Source organism: Gambusia affinis, linkage group LG08 (genome assembly GCF_019740435.1).
Source record: "Gambusia affinis linkage group LG08, SWU_Gaff_1.0, whole genome shotgun sequence".
NCBI classification, from domain to species: Eukaryota; Metazoa; Chordata; class Actinopteri; order Cyprinodontiformes; family Poeciliidae; genus Gambusia; species Gambusia affinis.
Window position 1 is genome coordinate 7,925,883 of NC_057875.1, and position 17,405 is coordinate 7,943,287.

At 35.7% G+C, this 17,405-nt stretch overlaps 3 protein-coding genes across 6 annotated transcripts; 2 read left to right on the top strand and 1 right to left on the bottom strand.

Annotated features, from left to right (window-relative positions):
• Positions 1 to 1,364: 1,364 nt before the first annotated feature.
• snapc5 (small nuclear RNA activating complex, polypeptide 5) lies at positions 1,365 to 3,219 on the top strand. The gene is made up of 4 exons (XM_044124464.1): positions 1,365 to 1,541; positions 1,804 to 1,925; positions 2,001 to 2,081; positions 2,627 to 3,219. The coding sequence occupies exons 2-4, from the start codon at positions 1,836 to 1,838 to the stop codon at positions 2,813 to 2,815; spliced, it is 360 nt and encodes a 119-aa protein (XP_043980399.1). The 5' UTR covers positions 1,365 to 1,541; positions 1,804 to 1,835; the 3' UTR covers positions 2,816 to 3,219.
• Positions 3,220 to 4,027: 808 nt separating this feature from the next.
• Positions 4,028 to 10,235, top strand: lctlb (lactase-like b). 4 transcript variants are annotated; one of them, XR_006371302.1, is made up of 16 exons: positions 4,028 to 4,081; positions 4,709 to 4,869; positions 4,948 to 5,108; positions 5,207 to 5,294; positions 6,294 to 6,403; positions 6,486 to 6,614; positions 6,725 to 6,820; positions 6,894 to 6,948; positions 7,024 to 7,185; positions 7,257 to 7,534; positions 7,624 to 7,750; positions 7,824 to 8,023; positions 8,814 to 8,877; positions 9,138 to 9,211; positions 9,877 to 9,921; positions 10,083 to 10,148. XR_006371302.1 is itself a non-coding variant. In XM_044124458.1 (15 exons), the coding sequence occupies exons 2-15, from the start codon at positions 4,743 to 4,745 to the stop codon at positions 10,196 to 10,198; spliced, it is 1,758 nt and encodes a 585-aa protein (XP_043980393.1). In that variant the 5' UTR covers positions 4,028 to 4,081; positions 4,709 to 4,742; the 3' UTR covers positions 10,199 to 10,235. The 4 variants fall into 4 exon arrangements, 3 of the variants coding, with proteins under 3 accessions (XP_043980393.1, XP_043980394.1, XP_043980392.1); XM_044124458.1 differs by lacking the exon at positions 9,138 to 9,211 and having other exon boundaries at positions 10,083 to 10,235; XM_044124459.1 differs by lacking the exon at positions 9,877 to 9,921 and having other exon boundaries at positions 10,083 to 10,146.
• Positions 10,227 to 17,365, bottom strand: zwilch (zwilch kinetochore protein). Its single transcript, XM_044124461.1, has 18 exons — positions 17,166 to 17,365; positions 16,953 to 16,995; positions 16,765 to 16,857; positions 15,820 to 15,959; positions 15,552 to 15,742; positions 14,416 to 14,495; positions 14,187 to 14,342; positions 14,000 to 14,071; positions 13,608 to 13,701; positions 13,472 to 13,524; positions 13,286 to 13,388; positions 13,096 to 13,175; positions 12,844 to 13,000; positions 12,658 to 12,686; positions 12,407 to 12,543; positions 12,217 to 12,312; positions 11,702 to 11,817; positions 10,227 to 10,712 (listed from the first exon to the last, which is right to left on the bottom strand). The coding sequence occupies exons 1-18, from the start codon at positions 17,213 to 17,215 to the stop codon at positions 10,624 to 10,626; spliced, it is 1,779 nt and encodes a 592-aa protein (XP_043980396.1). The 5' UTR covers positions 17,216 to 17,365; the 3' UTR covers positions 10,227 to 10,623.
• Positions 17,366 to 17,405: the final 40 nt, after the last annotated feature.

Sequence of the window (17,405 nt, forward strand, 5' to 3'; positions counted from 1 at the left end):
TAAACTTATTGTAAATGTATTTTAAGAAATATTTTAAACTTTACAATTCCTACAACATTTAATAATTTCATCTTTAAATCAAAGCAATTATTAAGAGTCAAGTAAATTAGATTTTTACAAGGTGTGTTCCTGATGTGTTATCCAGCACAGTGACCCTCAGCTATTAACGGGTAAAAGAACACCACAAACACATGTTAAAAGTTAGGCTGACTTTAACCATAAACTTCACACCTGCCACTTCAAACCTCTCAGAAGTAAAAAGACAAAAAGATGGCAGGTAATAGATGACAACAAGAAACACTAGTACTAACAAACCCCCACCTTGTACAGTAGGTCGGGTATCTGTTATCACCTTCAAGATGTCTTTGTCTTTCAAATACTTTTTAGCTTAATTGCATAAGACATATGCAAGGTAGGCTCATATCAGATAACAGCCTAATTTGGTTCAAACATTTACAGTTGCTTTTCTTGGCAAAATAAAAGTAATTCCTTCATACAAAACTGGTAACGAACAGCTTTTAAAAAAAGTTCCCAGCTGACACAATTTTAGAAAAATTTGAGTAACTACTACATTTGTCATGAGTATTATTTTGATAACATTATTTAGTAGAGAAAATCTATTTTTGTTATTTACCATTCTTTAGGATTGAAAAATGGATGAATTACATGAAGGCATTGCAATTTAGGGGTCTGCTACGGATTGAATTAAAACAATTACCAAAAACTTGCCACAAGATGTCGCCAAATTGGATTCTTCGCTACTGTTAGAGTCCAATTTGGACTGTTGGTCGTATTCTTTGCGGTAAAGTTGACGAATGGATCTTCTGTTAAACTGACTTCAGTTAATTAAAAATGAACCTAAAAAGTTATATATATATATATATATATATATATATATATATATATATATATATATATATATATATATATATATATATATATATATGTGTGGGTGCGTGTGTGTGTGTGTCGGTGTGTGGTTGTTATATATGTTGATTATTTAGCTATTATTATTATTATTATTATTATTATTATTATTATTATTATTATTATTATTATTATTATTATTATTATATTATTATAGACCCTCAGCTAATGTTTTGATGGCTATAATCATTCCAAATTTATGTTTTTGTCTGCCTCTATCTGAGTGCATGCCATATGAACAATTTAAAAGCCAAATGAAGAAAGAAAAATATTTTTAAAACATTAATATTTAAAATGCCTAATCTATGCGAAAACAAAAATAAATAAATAAATATTTAATTTGTAACCCCAACGAGAGCCTAAATTTTTAAAGCATATAAAAGAAGAGGGGAATTTCTACATTTTCCGTCACCGCTGCAAAGCACCTTTTGTCCCGGAAATGACGACTGTTTGACAACAGGAACCACCAAACTTTAGCCTGTTAGCCTGTAGTAGCATAACAACCCCGATTCGTTAGAAATAAAGAAAATCTCCGACGCATTACAATAATAATAATTACTGAGATAATTATCTTTAGATTCTGGTATGAAGCTTTAGGCAGTTTGTATAAAGAGGTAAGGCTGTTTTAAACTTATCCTGGTTTACGAATGGGGCAGTAAACAGAGCTATATTAATGAACCGCTATAATACAAAATTGACTTCAGTTGCTGCCAATACCGATAAAAACAGAGTATATATATATGGTATTTTTCTTTTGGAAAGCATTATACATAGAAATAAAAAGAAAAAAAAGATCTTAAATATTTTATTTTGACCACGAGGAGCAAATACTTTCTCAGTAAATAATAAATAATGTTCCCCTGTTTGATCTTTCAGTGTTGAGGAATGGTCTGACTGCAGCAGCAAACATGCACAGCCGTTTGCAGGAGCTGAAGAAGGAAGAGGAGACTCTCCTCAAAATCAAAGTCATGCTACAAGACCAGCTGAACCGCCTGAAGGTGATTGTGAGTTCATAAATATACAGATATTTGTGCACATATTCGTGTTTCACATGTGGTTTGCACATATTTTAGTTTGAAGAAGGAGCCTTGAAGTCTATTATCAGCGCTCAAACAGAAGAAGGAGCTTCACATGACCCCACGCCAGAAAATGAGGTAAAATTAACATAAAATTATTCAAATTAGGGCATGAAATGGCTACATGTTCTGACATTTTTAATAATGTGTACTTATTTTAAGTTTATATTACCTCATTAAAAGGAGATATTCAATCACTTTGAATGAATCAAGTGGAAAATAGATTATTTTGCAGTCCATCTAATTAACTTTATAATGTACCTTTCTTCCAGTATTATAGCAATATTTACCACTTTTAGTTAGTTTTGAGTGAATAATTTCAGTCTGTGGATGATTGAACAAAATACTTAGATGTAATTTAAATTAAAAGCTGTTTTTATTAGTAATAAAATAATTGATATAGATTTTATTTAGAGGTGAATGTCTAGGGTTTTTGCTATAAACTTTGAAAACTTAACGTTCTTTCTTTCTACTCTGTGTTGCTTTATCCCATTCTGAAATAAATAAAAAGCTTAGATTTTGGTACAAACATGTGAGGTCTCGAACATACAAACAATTTTGGAAGGAATTTTCTTGCTTTGTTTTTGCCTCTGACTGAAATTAAGCTTATTCTTATTTTTTAGGTCCAGATTAATCTTGACGATGAGACCGAAATCAATCGAACCAAACTCTTGCTGAATAGTGCAGAGGATTATGACATGGAGGAAGAAGACGAAGATGATGAAGACGAGGAAAATGAATATGATGAAGAGGATGATGACAATGAGTTTGAATTTGTGCCTGAAGCAGAAGAGGAGGAGGATGATTACTAAGAATTATGGGTTGTGTGTGTGTTTGGCCACTTAACAAGAACACCTTTAGTTGTATTATTAGTTGGTAGGTTTAATTTATTCAGATGGAGTAACCGTTACATTGTAATAGTCAGTGGTGCTAGCAGTGCCCATTTCTAGCCTAATTTAGAGCTACATTTCTCCCTGTCATTTAACTTAAAGTTTGTGAGAAATGTGTTACTGACATGCTATAAGACAGTATCATTAGGTGCTTACTGAGTAGCTTTTTAGGCATTTTTTGGTGAAGTATTCACTTGAAAATCCAAAATCCTGGTTGTTATGCGTGTCGTGAAGTGTTATGGCTGGGCCATAAAAGAGAATAAAATGTATGTGTTGTTATAAAAGAAATGAGAATTATAAGCACAAAAATAAATGTTTTGCTTTGTTTATTTTGTGTCTGATTTCAATATTGTTCACTTGTAATTATAATGAAACATGTTTTACTTGACGCTGGTATATTGTAGATGCATTTTAGTATATTAGAATATGATTGGAAAATGAATTTTTGTGATTCCAATTTTTAAAATGCATAAGTACAAGCATTAATTTAATCAAAATTAACAAAGAAGTGCCTGAAATATTTAACTCTGTATGTAATAAATCTTTTTCATTTCTTCAGGTGAATTACTAAAGGTAACTTTTTGATTACATTGACATATATATATACAGATTCAGTGATATGCTTTGTATTGTCACAAATGTTCCTTGCACCATCATACTGCTAAGGTGGCATATCACTTGATTCAAATTTTCCACAGAAGTCATTTGTCACCAGCTGGTGGCCGGAGTCATGCCCAGTTATGTCTAATTTAGCTAATTTGCCAAGAATCATAATGTATGTGCTGTATTCAACTTAACAATTTGAAATTAATTTAAAATCTGGTAAAACACAACTGTTGTTCATGTAACCACAAATGAATTTGGGTACAAATTGAGGACTTCGTAAGCTGATGTATATCCCTTGTCCTCATTTGACTCAGACAAATGGGGAATGCAGTGCAAACACTTTCAACTGAATAAACCATTCAGCATTTTCTAAACAGGTAAAACAATACATTGAGTCTCACAATGCTGCGAGCGTTCACACCGCCTGCAGGGAACAGCTCTGGAGAAGAGTGGTGCCACACCAGGCAGGGGGGACATTAGATGGGTCCAGTTTTCTACATCTTCTGCTGCTTTGGGGGAGTTCTCATTCCCAAACAAATTTTTGCAGGCCTCCAGTCAATGCAGTCTTCATAGGACTTACAGGTAAAAAGGCAAAGATGGTTTGGAGTTGTAACATTTGGGAAAGATGTAAAGTTGTAAAAGACCATGCATAAATTGAATAATGGATATCTATTGCTAAAGCAAAAAAATTAAAAGGATATCTGATTCATTATATTAGGCTATATTTATAATTTGATATTTCAAGTGTTATTTTCACTTTAATTTTAAATGTTGGCAGGTTTTTAAAAGTGGCATTTCACTCCATCTAAATACCATGAAACACAATAATGTTCATATTATTTTGCGCGGAAACATCCTTGCATTGTCATGTGATTGTTGATTGTAAATGTATCCACCTCTCAAACATTAGCTTTGCTTACAGAGGTGAAACCACAGTTTGTATAGGATCTGTCTGCCTCAGCACGATGAGCTCACACTCCATTGAGTTTGAAAGGAGGCATTTGGCTTTGCATTAGGGGACCGAGACCCCCCACAGACCATCACACTGGATGCTTCTAGACTGCTTGATGACTCTATGGACTTTCAAATTTGTCCCTGATACAAATATCCTTCATTTTCAAGAAAGTGTGTATTGGTTGTGAGGTGTTTGTCTTTTCATATGATTAAATGTGGTTACTGAATGGGGTCTCATCCCTCCTCATATATCAGGGAAGATCTCATCAGTTCGTGCTGCAGGAGAACCATGCAGCCCCGCTGTGGCGACAGTGTGTGCCATGTGCTTATGTTGGTGCTGTGTCTGTCTGCGGCTGAGGACTTCGACTGGACAAAGAACAACCACGGCTCCTTCTATTATGGCACTTTTCCAACTGGTATTCACTTATTTTCTGCAAAGTCCGTTGTTCATTTTGCCAAACATGACCAAGCTGATCGATTGTTGCGTTTGTTAGGATTTTCATGGGGTGCCGGAGGTTCAGCCTATCAAACAGAAGGAGCCTGGGACAAAGATGGAAAAGGACTGAGCATCTGGGATGTGTTCAGTCACAAAAAGGGCAAAATCCAACAAAATGACACGGGGGATTCCTCCTGTGAAAGCTACTACAAAATCAAGGTGAGGATTCAGAAAGACTTCAGAAATGCAGGAGCTTGTGTTGTGTGAAGGCATAAGTCAATCTAAATATCTCATTGCACTGCATGTATTTTGTTCAGGATGATATTTCTCTGATGAAGGAGATAAGGCTGAACCACTATCGCTTCTCTATCTCATGGCCAAGAATTATTCCCACTGGTGCAAAGTGTAAGTAGCGCCTTACAAAAAAAAATCATGCCTTTGGATTTTTTTTTAATTGACATGTTACAACCACAAAAAAAAAATAGATAAATACATTTTTTAGGGAATTTATTTAATAGACCAAAACAAAGTAACAAATAATCTTGAAGCAAAAGGAAAAGCATATATGATTTTCATGATAATTCACAAATACATTTATTGTAAGTTTGGTGTGCATTTCCAACCAACTCGCTTTGATAACCACTAAATAGTAAATGTGCTATGTATGTGTGACTGAATAGTAATACATCTATTTGGTGAAGGTTGTAAAACTATATTCAAACTTTTGAACATCTCAGAGAGCACAGATCAATTTATTGTTGAAAATTAAAAGTGTAAAACCAATGTAAACCTACAAAATCCAAGCCATTAACATAAAATTATCCTTCTCGCTAAACATACAGCCAGAGAGATACAATATAATGTTGGTATTTAAAACAATTGTGTATTAGAATGTGTTTGACCTAAATCCAATTGAGAATCTGCGATAAGGGCTGAAAATGGATGCTATTTTGCAAAATAAAATGGACAAAACTTTCAGTCTCTTAATGTACAACACTGTTAAAGACAGACCTCAAAAGCTCTAAATTAGGCTAGAAATGGGCACTGCTGGCACCACTGACTATTACAATGTAACGGTTACTCCATCTGAATAAATTAATAAGTCCTGTCAAGTCTCTAACTGTATCAAAAATGTGTTTTGACTCAGGAAAGTTGAATAAAAGTGCCTGTCACAATTTCTTAGATTTTTTTTGTAGAAAAATATATTGAAACATGCAGTACATTTTCCCCCCTTCACAATTATGTACTTTTTTCTGTTAGTCTATTGAATTTAATCCCAATAAAACACATTAAATGATATACAAACATTTGGGAACATTTCAGGTGATCAAAGCTTTCTATCTAGCGTTTTTAACGTTTTGTGTAAAGAGTTATCCTTGCTCTAAACTTCAACACTATTTGCAGCTGACCATGTAAACGGAAAAGGAATACAGTACTATGATGAACTAATTGACCACCTGCTGGAGAACCATATCACTCCCATTGTTACACTATATCACTGGGATCTGCCTCAGGTTGGTGCCTTTAATGCCAACCACCTCGACTTTTAATTTTGATGTGCCTCCAAACTATGAATTGTATCGTTTCCTCTTTTAGGTTTTACAAGAGAAATATGGTGGATGGCAAAACATAAGTATGGTCAATCATTTCAATGACTTCGCCAACCTTTGTTTTGAAAAATTTGGTGACAGAGTGAAGCACTGGATCACTTTCAACAATCCATGGGTGTGTTTGGAATATTGTTTTTTTTTTAAGTTTGCAACAGGATTGCTTTACTCACTCCCGTTGAATAAGGCAATTAAGTAGATGTCTTTCTACTTAACATCCACTTACAGTCTGTGGCTGTTGAAGGTTATGAGACAGGTGAGCACGCTCCTGGGCTGAAGCTGAGAGGAACCGGGGCTTATAGAGCTGCACATCACATCATAAAGGTATTAAGATGCTGCTTCCATCACTCAAACCAAGCTAACAGTTTAAACTTAAATTTGATCTTTTTTCATGCAGGCACATGCCAAAGTTTGGCACACTTATGATACACAGTGGAGGGGGAAACAAAAAGGTAAACAAGGTTGAAAAGTAACATTCAACCTGCAGTGGGTTTTTAAATCCTGAGAACAGTTCTGCATGTCTGCAGGTCTGGTGGGCATCTCTTTGTCGGGGGACTGGGGTGAGCCGGTGGATATCAGCAACCAGAAAGACATTGAAGCAGCAGAGAGATATGTACAGTTCTATCTGGGCTGGTTTGCCACACCCATCTTCCATGGAGACTACCCTCAAGTAATGAAAGACTTTGTCGGTGAGTTACGGAGTAAAAAGTTAATCTTGCCGAAATGACTGAAGAGATGCCTAATCAACACTGGTGTGCAGGAAGGAAGAGTGTGCAGCAGGGACTTGGGACATCTCGACTGCCTGCGTTTTCTTCACAAGAGAAGAGCTACATAAAGGGGACGTGTGACTTCCTTGGCATCGGCCATTTCACCACCCGGTACATCACCCAGAGGAATGATCCAACAGGCCGTAGCAGCAACAGCTACTTCACAGACCGTGACCTGGCTGAGCTGGTGGACCCGCGGTGGCCTGATCCTGGGTCAGAATGGCTCTACTCTGTGCCATGGGGTTTCAGACGTTTGCTGAATTTTGTCAAGGTACAGAGTGGAGATGTTTTTATTTGCGCTGAATCTTATCTGACTGGCTTCGTTCAAAGCCAAGCTGTGCTGTTTTCTTCCTTCCACAGACTCAGTATGGGAACCCAATGATTTACGTGACTGAGAATGGAGTTTCTGAGAAGATGATGTGCACAGAGCTGTGTGATGAATGGAGAATACAATATTATAAAGACTACATCAATGAGATGCTGAAAGGTGAGTGATTCTAAAAATAATTAAAAATTGAAACAGATTAATTGTTATTTAATCATGTTTCTTTGTCACTCAGCTATAAGAGATGGAGTCAATGTAAAGGGCTACACTGCATGGTCTTTGCTGGACAAGTTTGAGTGGGACGAAGGCTACTCTGAGAGATTTGGCTTGTACTATGTGGACTTCAGGAACAAAAACAAACCTCGATATCCAAAAGCTTCTGTGCAGTTTTACAAACGGATCATCAGCTCCAATGGATTTCCAAATCAAAGAGAGGTGAGAGATTTATCATTTTAAATTCTTAGATATAGGGGTTTAGTTCTTTATGTTGAATTGGGGGGTTATGCAGTTTGATATACACACCAAAGGTTGAATTCTTAGCTTTTGACAGGATTTTTTAAAAAGGCCTATTGCTAGACAGGGTCAACTGCATGTTTAGGTACAGCTGTAAGTGGCTCATTAGACAATGGAGAGAAACATAAAAATGTCAGCATATAACCATTAACATTTTCATAAGTACAATAACAGCTGTAATATCAATTTTAAAATTTTGATTTCCATTTTAATCACTGAATAAAATATTTAGGTAGAATCTAAAACAATATATCTTGTGGACAGAAATATAAAAGAATAACTGCAGTCAGGATCATCATCAGTATGTCCACAATTTAAAAAAAAGTATAAAGTCATAGTCTTATGATTATATTTGATTTACATGATCAAGTCTTTTAAAAATCTATTTTAAGATGCTTTATTTTTTAATTTGTTACATTTGGTGCTATGTTTCTGCTCTTAGATAATAAACATAAAAATGTAGTTTCTATTCTGGAACCACTAAGTTTATAGAAAACACGCGGTGAAAGAAGATAATACATCAGCTTCTTGTGAAAGAGAACCACTTCTTAGTGGAATGTGATCCACTATTATTCCATCAAGTACCAATGCAGCGCATGATGGCCAGTTCATGATGAAGTTTAGAACTTCAAGTAACATTTGGAAATTGTGTTCAGCTCAAGTCTGTCTATCTATCTATCTATCTTTTTTTTTTTTTTTTTTATATTCACAGGTTGAAAACTGGAGGAGGAAGGCTGTTGAGATGTGTTCTTCCAGCAACCAGCTCCTAGCAGCAGGTTAGTTAATCTTTGGTTTCTGTGACAACTTTGTCTGTGACAAAAGATTAACAACTAGCTGGGGTAAACAAATAAAGATTTGGAAATAAAATTGGTTATTTGTTAACTATGACAGGCAGAAGTTATTACAATTTGACATGAATTTGAATTCCGAGCACATATCAACGATTACTTTAAAAAAATATATCAAAAATGCTAAAACCCAGTTCTCAGAATTTCTTGCAGAATATTTGAGATATCTTCTTTGTTTGCCCTTCCAGCTAGAAGAAAATCCAAGGAACATGCTGAGATGCCAAAGGTTTGGCCAGTGCATGATGAAGTTTAGAACTTCAGGGTACATACTTTTTAAATTTCACTCATATCTCTGTCGTTGATTTTTGACTGAGTTGTGTAAAAACTAACATTGAGGCCTCTGCTGCTTAACGAGTAGCTTTAAAACAAGCTTCTGTCTTGCATATATAATGCAAACTTGTTCTGTTTTGTTTGTGCATAAAGAGTATTTCAGCAAGCAGTACAACTTCCTTATCCAAATAATATATTTCAAATTATAAGACCTGAATTTAGACACAACTGACTGATGTCTTTACTTTTACTCAAGACATATACATTGATGTGAAAAATGCTTGGTTGGCGATTTATTTTGAGTTTGCTTTGAATCAGAATTCCTTTTATCATCATTGTGCAAAAAAGAAAGCAAAATGATCATCCCTCTTTATCCCCAAACTTTACAAAAATTTTGCATTAGTTTTATACCAGATGCTCCACTTTTGTCTCTCTCTGATATTAAAGCTTGTTTGCTTTAAAACATTTAAGTGGGGCAAAGAAAAGCAAAAACAGAGAAAATCAATTAGGGTTCAAGTACTTGCTAACAGCCTTAGACATACTTTCAGTGGATTAAAGTTGCACCTTTCTGAAATACTCCAACCAGCAGCTGCATGCAGTCCTCAAAGGGTTAAAATGTCGTTAATCACCTTTAAGTACTTTCTCTTCTTTCATTAGAGGAACAGCGGAGTACTGCTGCCAATATTCTAAGACTTATACATGGTAAGAAATCCCTCATGCTCACAGTTAATCAGATACAGTGTAATTCTGTGTAGGCGAGAAATATTAACCCTTTGAGTGCTGTGCTTGAGCGTTTACACTAGTTTTCTAAGCCATGTCTGGCTATGCGACAAGGTGATAATGAGCATAAATGTGTTTTGCAGACCCGCTGACCAGCCACATGGAGATGGTGACTGAGATTGTCGTCCCCACAGTGTGCACACTCTCCATTTTGATCAGCGCCGTTTTGCTCATGTTTCTGCTGCGAAGAAGGAACTAGGAAGAGTTTAAAATTACGAACATGCTCATGCCACTTTACTGCTTTATTTCTTTATTCATTTTTGTGTGGATACGAGTACATTTATGAGCTGACTTTAAATTGAAATGCTAACTTTATTCATTTGATGTGAATTCAGTGTTTGCTGAGAGAAATTAAACACTGCTTGAGCAGTTAATGTAGAACCTAGAAGCAGAGATTCTGGTAAATGCATCTACAACATGCTATATTTTCCTGTTGTATCAGAAGGCTGCTGCAAAATATCCTCCTTTGTGCTTTTATCAATATTAAACTTTGTTCAACAGATGGCCTCTTCTAAACCCTTAAACAGTCCACATTGAAAAACTGACATCTCTAGTCTAAAAAAACCCAAAAATACATAAAAACATATTAGTAGCTAATGATGATATTAAATACAAATAGTACATTTACGCAAAGCTGTTGAAGCTGCAGCACATCGTAGTAGAAAAGAAGGCAGGCTCCTCAATGTCCCCATTTACAGTTTCATTTGGGAAATCTATAAAACACAATTAAAAAGAAGAATAGATTTTACCGGAGTGTTACAGTAGATAAAAGTGTACATACTGTTGCAGTAAGAAGTTTTCAGTTGTTCATCATGACCAGCCATAACCTGCTCTTGCCTGGTTGGTGCCTTAGATGAGGTTATGGTTTGCAGTCCCCAAAGTTACATGCATGTTATTCAGGCTTTAAAATGTAGAAATATGTCAGGTAGAAAACTTGAATAAAGGTTGATGGTTGCATTCTATGTTCCCTATCTAGTCTACATTTACCATCAAATATATTTTTCACAACTTTTAGCATAATAGTAAAAAGTGTGTAAAATGATTTTTTTGGTTGTATAAAATATATTCCTTTTGAGAAGATCAAACAAAGAATAATGTGAAATCCGTGAAGCTACAATACAGTTTTGTTTTTTTTCCCCCCCTTTTTCTCTTCAAAACTGTTCAAAAGGTTTAGCCATTTTATTGGAACAATCAAAATTGACTTTTGGAGCATCCATGTGTGGAAAAATGTGGCAAATGTTTCCTCTGTCCAGGACAGATGTGGATGAAATTTACCTGTAGCTGAGCAGCATAAGCAAAACATACAAATACAGCAGACAGACTAGGTGTGTTCAACACACCAAATTATTTAGTGGAGGTTATGGATATGTAAAAGTGGTTGAACTACATTTATAGTGACACAGCAGCTGCAGTATTTACTCTAACACTTTTAAGCACGTTTGTTTTTTATTGAAGCCAACCTACAAAAATCAGACCACGAAGATAAAACACAAACAGAGCTGCACTCTGTTTTTGTTTGTGCATATTATGCGTAAACTGCACCAAATAAGCACAAATAACCTGACAATAACAGGGATGTTTCAATGAATTCCATCATTTAATCTAAATCATCTCCAAATTAATGGGATTTTTGTCCATGATGAGTGTATATAAATACCTGTCCAGCACTGCAGATATACATTGAGAGGTACATATAAATCACCTGTTTCAAAGATGACATGATCAACCAGTGGCTTGTCACTGAGCTGTAAGGACGTCCGCACCTCACGAACACCTTGACCACTGGATATCTCAACTCCCCAAACTATGGGATGCTCCCTGAGGAAAACATGCACCTAATCAGAAGTAGGACAAAACTGAACAAAATGTGATTCTAAAATTTTGACTCATGGGAATGAATATATAAGTATAAATATATTAAAAATTAATACTATTTGTAAAAGTTCTGCAATAAAGAAGTAATTTTGCTTTAATCCAACCATTTGTGACTGTAACATAAAATTATAGTAAAAATGCATTGATGTTTGAGGTTGTAAGGAAAAAGATTAGAGGAATCAATAGTTTTGATTCCTCTAATCCTTTAACTTTAAAAATTAATCAATCCGAGTATAGGTCAGGTTAGATTGCAAAAATTATATCAAACAAACCCGTTAAAACATGAGAGAATATCGCAAATTATTTTGTCTTAACATTCAGCAAATAGGTTGAAATCCTTACTTTTGGTAGAAATGGCTTATCAAGGCTGGTTTGATCTGGAGCTTGAATTCATGTTCCTCATCGTATGTCGATGTTTTGTAGTGATTCAGACATGATCTGTAAGGGGGAAAAAATATGAGATTGCTTTTCCTATTAACAAAATGTGCGTTTTTCCTGCTCGTAAGCCAAGAGAAAAAGCAAAGGGGTTTACTGTGTGAGGACAAATTGCCGGTCGTAAGGCAAACCCAAGAATGTGCCGCAGGTCACTATTATTTCCAGCAGGTGGTGCAGTTTTCTGAGTCTGATCACTTGCTCTTGCACATCAACCTCAGTGCTCAGGTAGTAGTACTGTCGAGTATAATTTATTACTATTAGGAAACAAATTTGCTTTCTTAAAACTGTATGAACACAATGTAGACACACTGTCCAGATATGGACTGAAAAAATATTTACTGAACTTACCAGGTGGTTTAAAGTTGTCAATTCTTCACCTGATTTAAAAAAAACAACTAAAGATTAGAGCTTTGTTTTGCAATCCTTGTGAAACATGGTTTATTGGGAGGCTTTATTTAAATCACTAATTACTAAAAATAAACCTCACATTATGTTTTACAAAAGAAATTCACAGGAAAGGTCAAAAAAGCTTACCAATCAAGTAGTTAATGTAGTCTTTTCTCATTTTGTCTAGTCCCACCTCCAGTAGCATGATGACTGGCGTGATGCCTGTAAGAGACACGTGGTCAATCTGCTGGTGGTAAGACTGAAGGATCAGTTTGCTGAGGGAGCTGCTGCTGTCTCTGTGAATCTGGAGGCACAAGAAAAGAAACACAATCTTACAACAAAAAAATCTTGGTCGCATTTGAGAGTATATTAGTTGGCCAGAGTAACGTCACTTCATACCCAGGGCTTGATGTCACCGTATCGTAGAGCTTCAATAACCAGCTTCAGACAGTCGCCAATGTCCTGGTATGAAGTCACACCTGTGAAGCAAAAAAAAAAAAAAAAGAAAGAAAGAAATGGTAGCCAAGGTGATGTTATAGATGGATCCCAGTGTTTTTTACGATTTATAAATACAATATGTAAATAGTACTTTTTCTCATCCGGACCCAAAGCTGCTCTGCAAAATCCAAATCTCCTCTTTCCAAGAAGGAGTTGAAAATGGAAGGATCCGCCTCCTGCTTCGGCTTTGGGGTCTTTAACAAAAGATGAAAACATAGTAACTGTTTCACTTCACTTCTTGTATCCAATAAACAGAATTCTGTTTCAATTATTATACCTCAACTGTTTTGGCAGCTTGATCCTGAAGTGTTTTTGCCATGTTCCTAAGCTCTGCAAGCAGAAAAGAAAGAAACATCAACATGACAGCCTTTCCTGTTCACTTAATTTATTAATTTTTTTCTTGGTGAATTTACCTTCGAGATAGACCTTTGTCAGGTTTACAGCCGATGTGCTCTCCAGAGGTTCCGTCCATTCAGTCTCACCTGTTTTCAAACCATTTGCTAGAGTCTGAAACAGCAGGAAACATACCAATTTATTATTTTAACTTTCATTGTCAAGGCAGATTTATTTGGAAAGCCCCAATCATACACAGATAAATCCAGAATACTTTACAGTAAAATATAAAGTCATGGTATCTTGTAATATTCATACAAATTTAGTGGCTAAAGCGTAGAACCTTGAAGAAACCTACATTTGATCGTTGTTCTCTGTTACAGAGTACAGCATGTCTTAAATAAGACCTAAAGTAATTTTTCACAGTCACAGACAGCCAGTATCAGGATCGAAAATAAAATTAAATACAAACCTGAAGAAACTCTAGCTCCCTGTACATCTCAAACATGGGACTTCTCATGTCTCCGCAAACAACTTTGATGTTCTTCAAAGCAAACAGAAACATTAAACAATGTAAAAATCACAAAGCATTCCATTTTTAATATCTGACTAGTTTACAGTTTTTAAAAATATACAAAATGTGGTTGAATGCAGCTTACAAGAGTAGCTGTAGAGGACAGAGGAGGGATCTCAAGAATACTCTCCACATGACTCCACTTGAAGTCCACTGTCACGCTGCTCTGTGACTCGATTGTGGTGTTTTCCACAACGGTGGACCCAAACAAACTGAACCTGGCACTACCTTTAATCCCCATCTATAAATATTGAAAGATTGAGTAAACAACTTATCGCTCATGCAGTAAATTGAAAGGAAACACACCCACTTACAGAGGAGGAATGATGTCTGTTCTTATGCATTTGTTTCAGTTCATCCAAGGTTGCAAGAGATTTTTTTTCCACCGTTGGACCTAAAGACAAACTGTACATCAAAAACAAAGACAAAGCTTGTACAGAACATAGATTGCAGCACCAAAGTATTTGCCCCATTGCACATTTCCCCTTCATTGAACTCAGATCATTATTAAACAAATAACAGCAGATTCAGATAGCCTACAAATACAAAATACAGTTTTCAAGTGATTTTATTATGGTAGATCAGACAAAAAGACTACAAAAAGCTTTCCAAAACAACCATGCCCATTTTCCTTTGAAAATGCAAAATTCACCTCCCTAGATGTTTTACCAACAGGAATGGCCTGGTTAAGGTTATGCTACCAGCATTTATTTCTAAATATTTTCATTAACATATAGGAGATCATCAAGATGATTTTTTTTAGCAAATCACTGATTTTAACAGAAGCAATTGAGGCCTGCACTGCTTCAATGTTAGACTTCTTTTGTGATCTTTGGTTTGTGAATGGCTCTTGAAATAATTTTGATAGATTGGCCACTCCTAGGAATTGTTTATAATGTTTTTTGCTTCTAATGTGGACAATGCCATTCTGTGGAGTGACTTCGTAACAATGCCACACATATAGAAGAAGTCGATGACCTGTTCTCAATTTCTTGTAGAATGTAACATATGTTGCTTTTTGACATGTAGCCTACTTCATGTCTTTTGACAGATTCTATTTAAGAGATACATGATTCTATCCATCCATCCAGCTATCCATCCATTTTCTTACACCCTTGACCCTAGCGGGGTCGGGAGGTGCTGGTGCCTATCTCCAGCTAACATTCCGGGTGAGAGGCGGGGTACACCCTGGACAGGTCGCCAGTCTGTCGCAAGGCAACACAGAGACATACAGGACACACAACCATACACACTCACACTTAGGGTGAATTTAGAGAGACCAATTTACCTAACAGTCATGCTTTTGGACTGTGGGAGGAAGCCAGAATTACTTGATTCTAAAGCTTTGGTTATAATCAGGCCTGAGTGTGGAAAGGAAAATTGAACGCATGGGGAATTTGCAGTTCATTAATGACTTAGCAAGGGAGAAATATATTTTCAGAGGTTTTACCTTTGCAGGTAATACAATACAATTTGACCCCAGCTACTTTATTTGATACACAGACTGGTTCTGCACCAAACCAGGCTGTTCCTGCAGGATCACTCATGTCGCATCGCACCCAGAGAGGGTGTAAGATGGGGTTATTGTCCACAGTGGACACACCAGGGTTTTGAGATAATGTGTACAAAGACAGCAACTGTCTACAGAAAAAGAAAAGAAAATTATTAGAGACACATCTTTGTTTAGATGAAATGGTAAAAGTTTTACTAGTGTTTACCTTCCTTTCATGACTGTAAGGGGCTGTGGTCCTTGCTCTGGTTGGAGAACATCACAACTATCTTCAGCATCACCATTATCAGCTGAACAGTTCGATGTCTCAGGGTTTAGCTCATCACATAGCCCAAGTATTTTTGGTACCTAGCAAAAGTGAAAAGATCCTGCAGTGATCAGCAAAAACTGAGGACAAACTCTCAATCATTTATTAATTTCTATTCAAGCATAGCTCTATGTAAATTTAAAAGTGGCAAAATTATTTCACCGACCGCCAGGCTTCATCTGTCAAATCATATTTATGGCCCAGCAAAAATGTATTCCTAGATTAGTAAATAAACATTCTGATCAACTTAGAAAAGAGTTGAACATAAATTGCAAAAATGCTTTAGTTAGATTTATTTTAAAGGAATTGTTCATCAATGGTCAAAATTGCAAAGCCAAGGATTTGACCAAAAACAATCTTATCTTAACATAAGATAACTAACCTCTCAATAAATATACTCAAACAAAATGGTTATTTCTTCAAACACGTATAGAAAAATTTTGCCACTGCAAAAAAAGATTATTTTATGCAAATATGTTTGCATAAAACTTCTCAAGGCAAGGCAAGACAACTTTATATAGCACCTTTCAGCCAAAGACAATTCAAAGTGCTTGCACAAGAAAATAAAAACAACAAAAAACTTCTCAAGGTCCTTGCTTTCTGTTAGGTTATTCCTTACCTCATGCTTAGTCTTGTTTAGCACATTACTTTTTTTTTTTTTGCCTATTATTGCTTGTTTTTCATTGTGTACTTGAGTAAAATACTTCATGTTACTCTTGCCGTGTATACAAATCACTTGATAAATGAATACAGGTTGATTGATGGAAAACATACATTTGAAACCACAAATATAAGTATTTTTCAAATACGTTTATTAAATTTCTTTTATTGTAAAAGTAAACTTACAGCTTTTTCACAGACAAAGATTGTTTGGTCGGCAAAGTACAAATTCCCCGCAGTAACTTTGTCTCCGTTCATCTTTGTAATGTGAATATCCTCCTTAAAGACAAAGATATAGAGACATTAAAGCCAACAAAAATATAAAAATCACAGTTTGTCCAGGTATAAAACGCAATTACTTTAAATGCAAGTACCTCATATGTGCACGAATTACTACTTTGGTCATCCTGGAGGCATCTTGGACGAGCATAAAACCAAAAGCATAGCACAACGTAAGTTGAACTATACAAATACACTCAGAAAGTGAAGGCTTCTCCTCGCATCGAACGTTTTACAGCTAAATGTAGCTTGGCGTTTCTCGCTAAATGGTAAATGAATATAAATTAAAATGTTTACATAAAACTCACCGAAGAAGTGTGGAGAACTCTTCTGCTCTAGATACCACTTTTGAGCCCATCACAAAAATGTGAATCAGGGTTACAGGGCAAAATATGTGGCTAGAGCAGCAGAAAACAAGCTGATAGAATCAACATTTACTAATAGTAGAATCCTGTTTGCATTTGACAACCGCGCGCTCAGTCGAAAAGTGACGACATGAGTTCACAGGTCATCGGCCACGTCATAGCAATGAAAGTAAGAAAAGAGAA

Coding starts and splice junctions, on each gene's coding strand:
- snapc5 (XM_044124464.1), top strand. CDS start 1,836: ATGCACAGCCGTTTGCAGGAGCTGAAGAAGGAAGAGGAGACTCTCCTC. Junction 1,926..2,000: donor ACCAGCTGAACCGCCTGAAG/GTGATTGTGAGT, acceptor CACATATTTTAG/TTTGAAGAAGGAGCCTTGAA. Junction 2,082..2,626: donor ACCCCACGCCAGAAAATGAG/GTAAAATTAACA, acceptor CTTATTTTTTAG/GTCCAGATTAATCTTGACGA.
- lctlb (XM_044124457.1), top strand. CDS start 4,680: ATGGGGTCTCATCCCTCCTCATATATCAGGGAAGATCTCATCAGTTCG. Junction 6,949..7,023: donor GTGGAGGGGGAAACAAAAAG/GTAAACAAGGTT, acceptor GCATGTCTGCAG/GTCTGGTGGGCATCTCTTTG. Junction 7,535..7,623: donor GTTTGCTGAATTTTGTCAAG/GTACAGAGTGGA, acceptor TTCCTTCCACAG/ACTCAGTATGGGAACCCAAT.
- zwilch (XM_044124461.1), bottom strand. CDS start 17,215: ATGGGCTCAAAAGTGGTATCTAGAGCAGAAGAGTTCTCCACACTTCTT. Junction 16,858..16,952: donor GTAATTCGTGCACATATGAG/GTACTTGCATTT, acceptor TTTGTCTTTAAG/GAGGATATTCACATTACAAA. Junction 14,496..15,551: donor GTATTGTATTACCTGCAAAG/GTAAAACCTCTG, acceptor GTTTGTCTTTAG/GTCCAACGGTGGAAAAAAAA.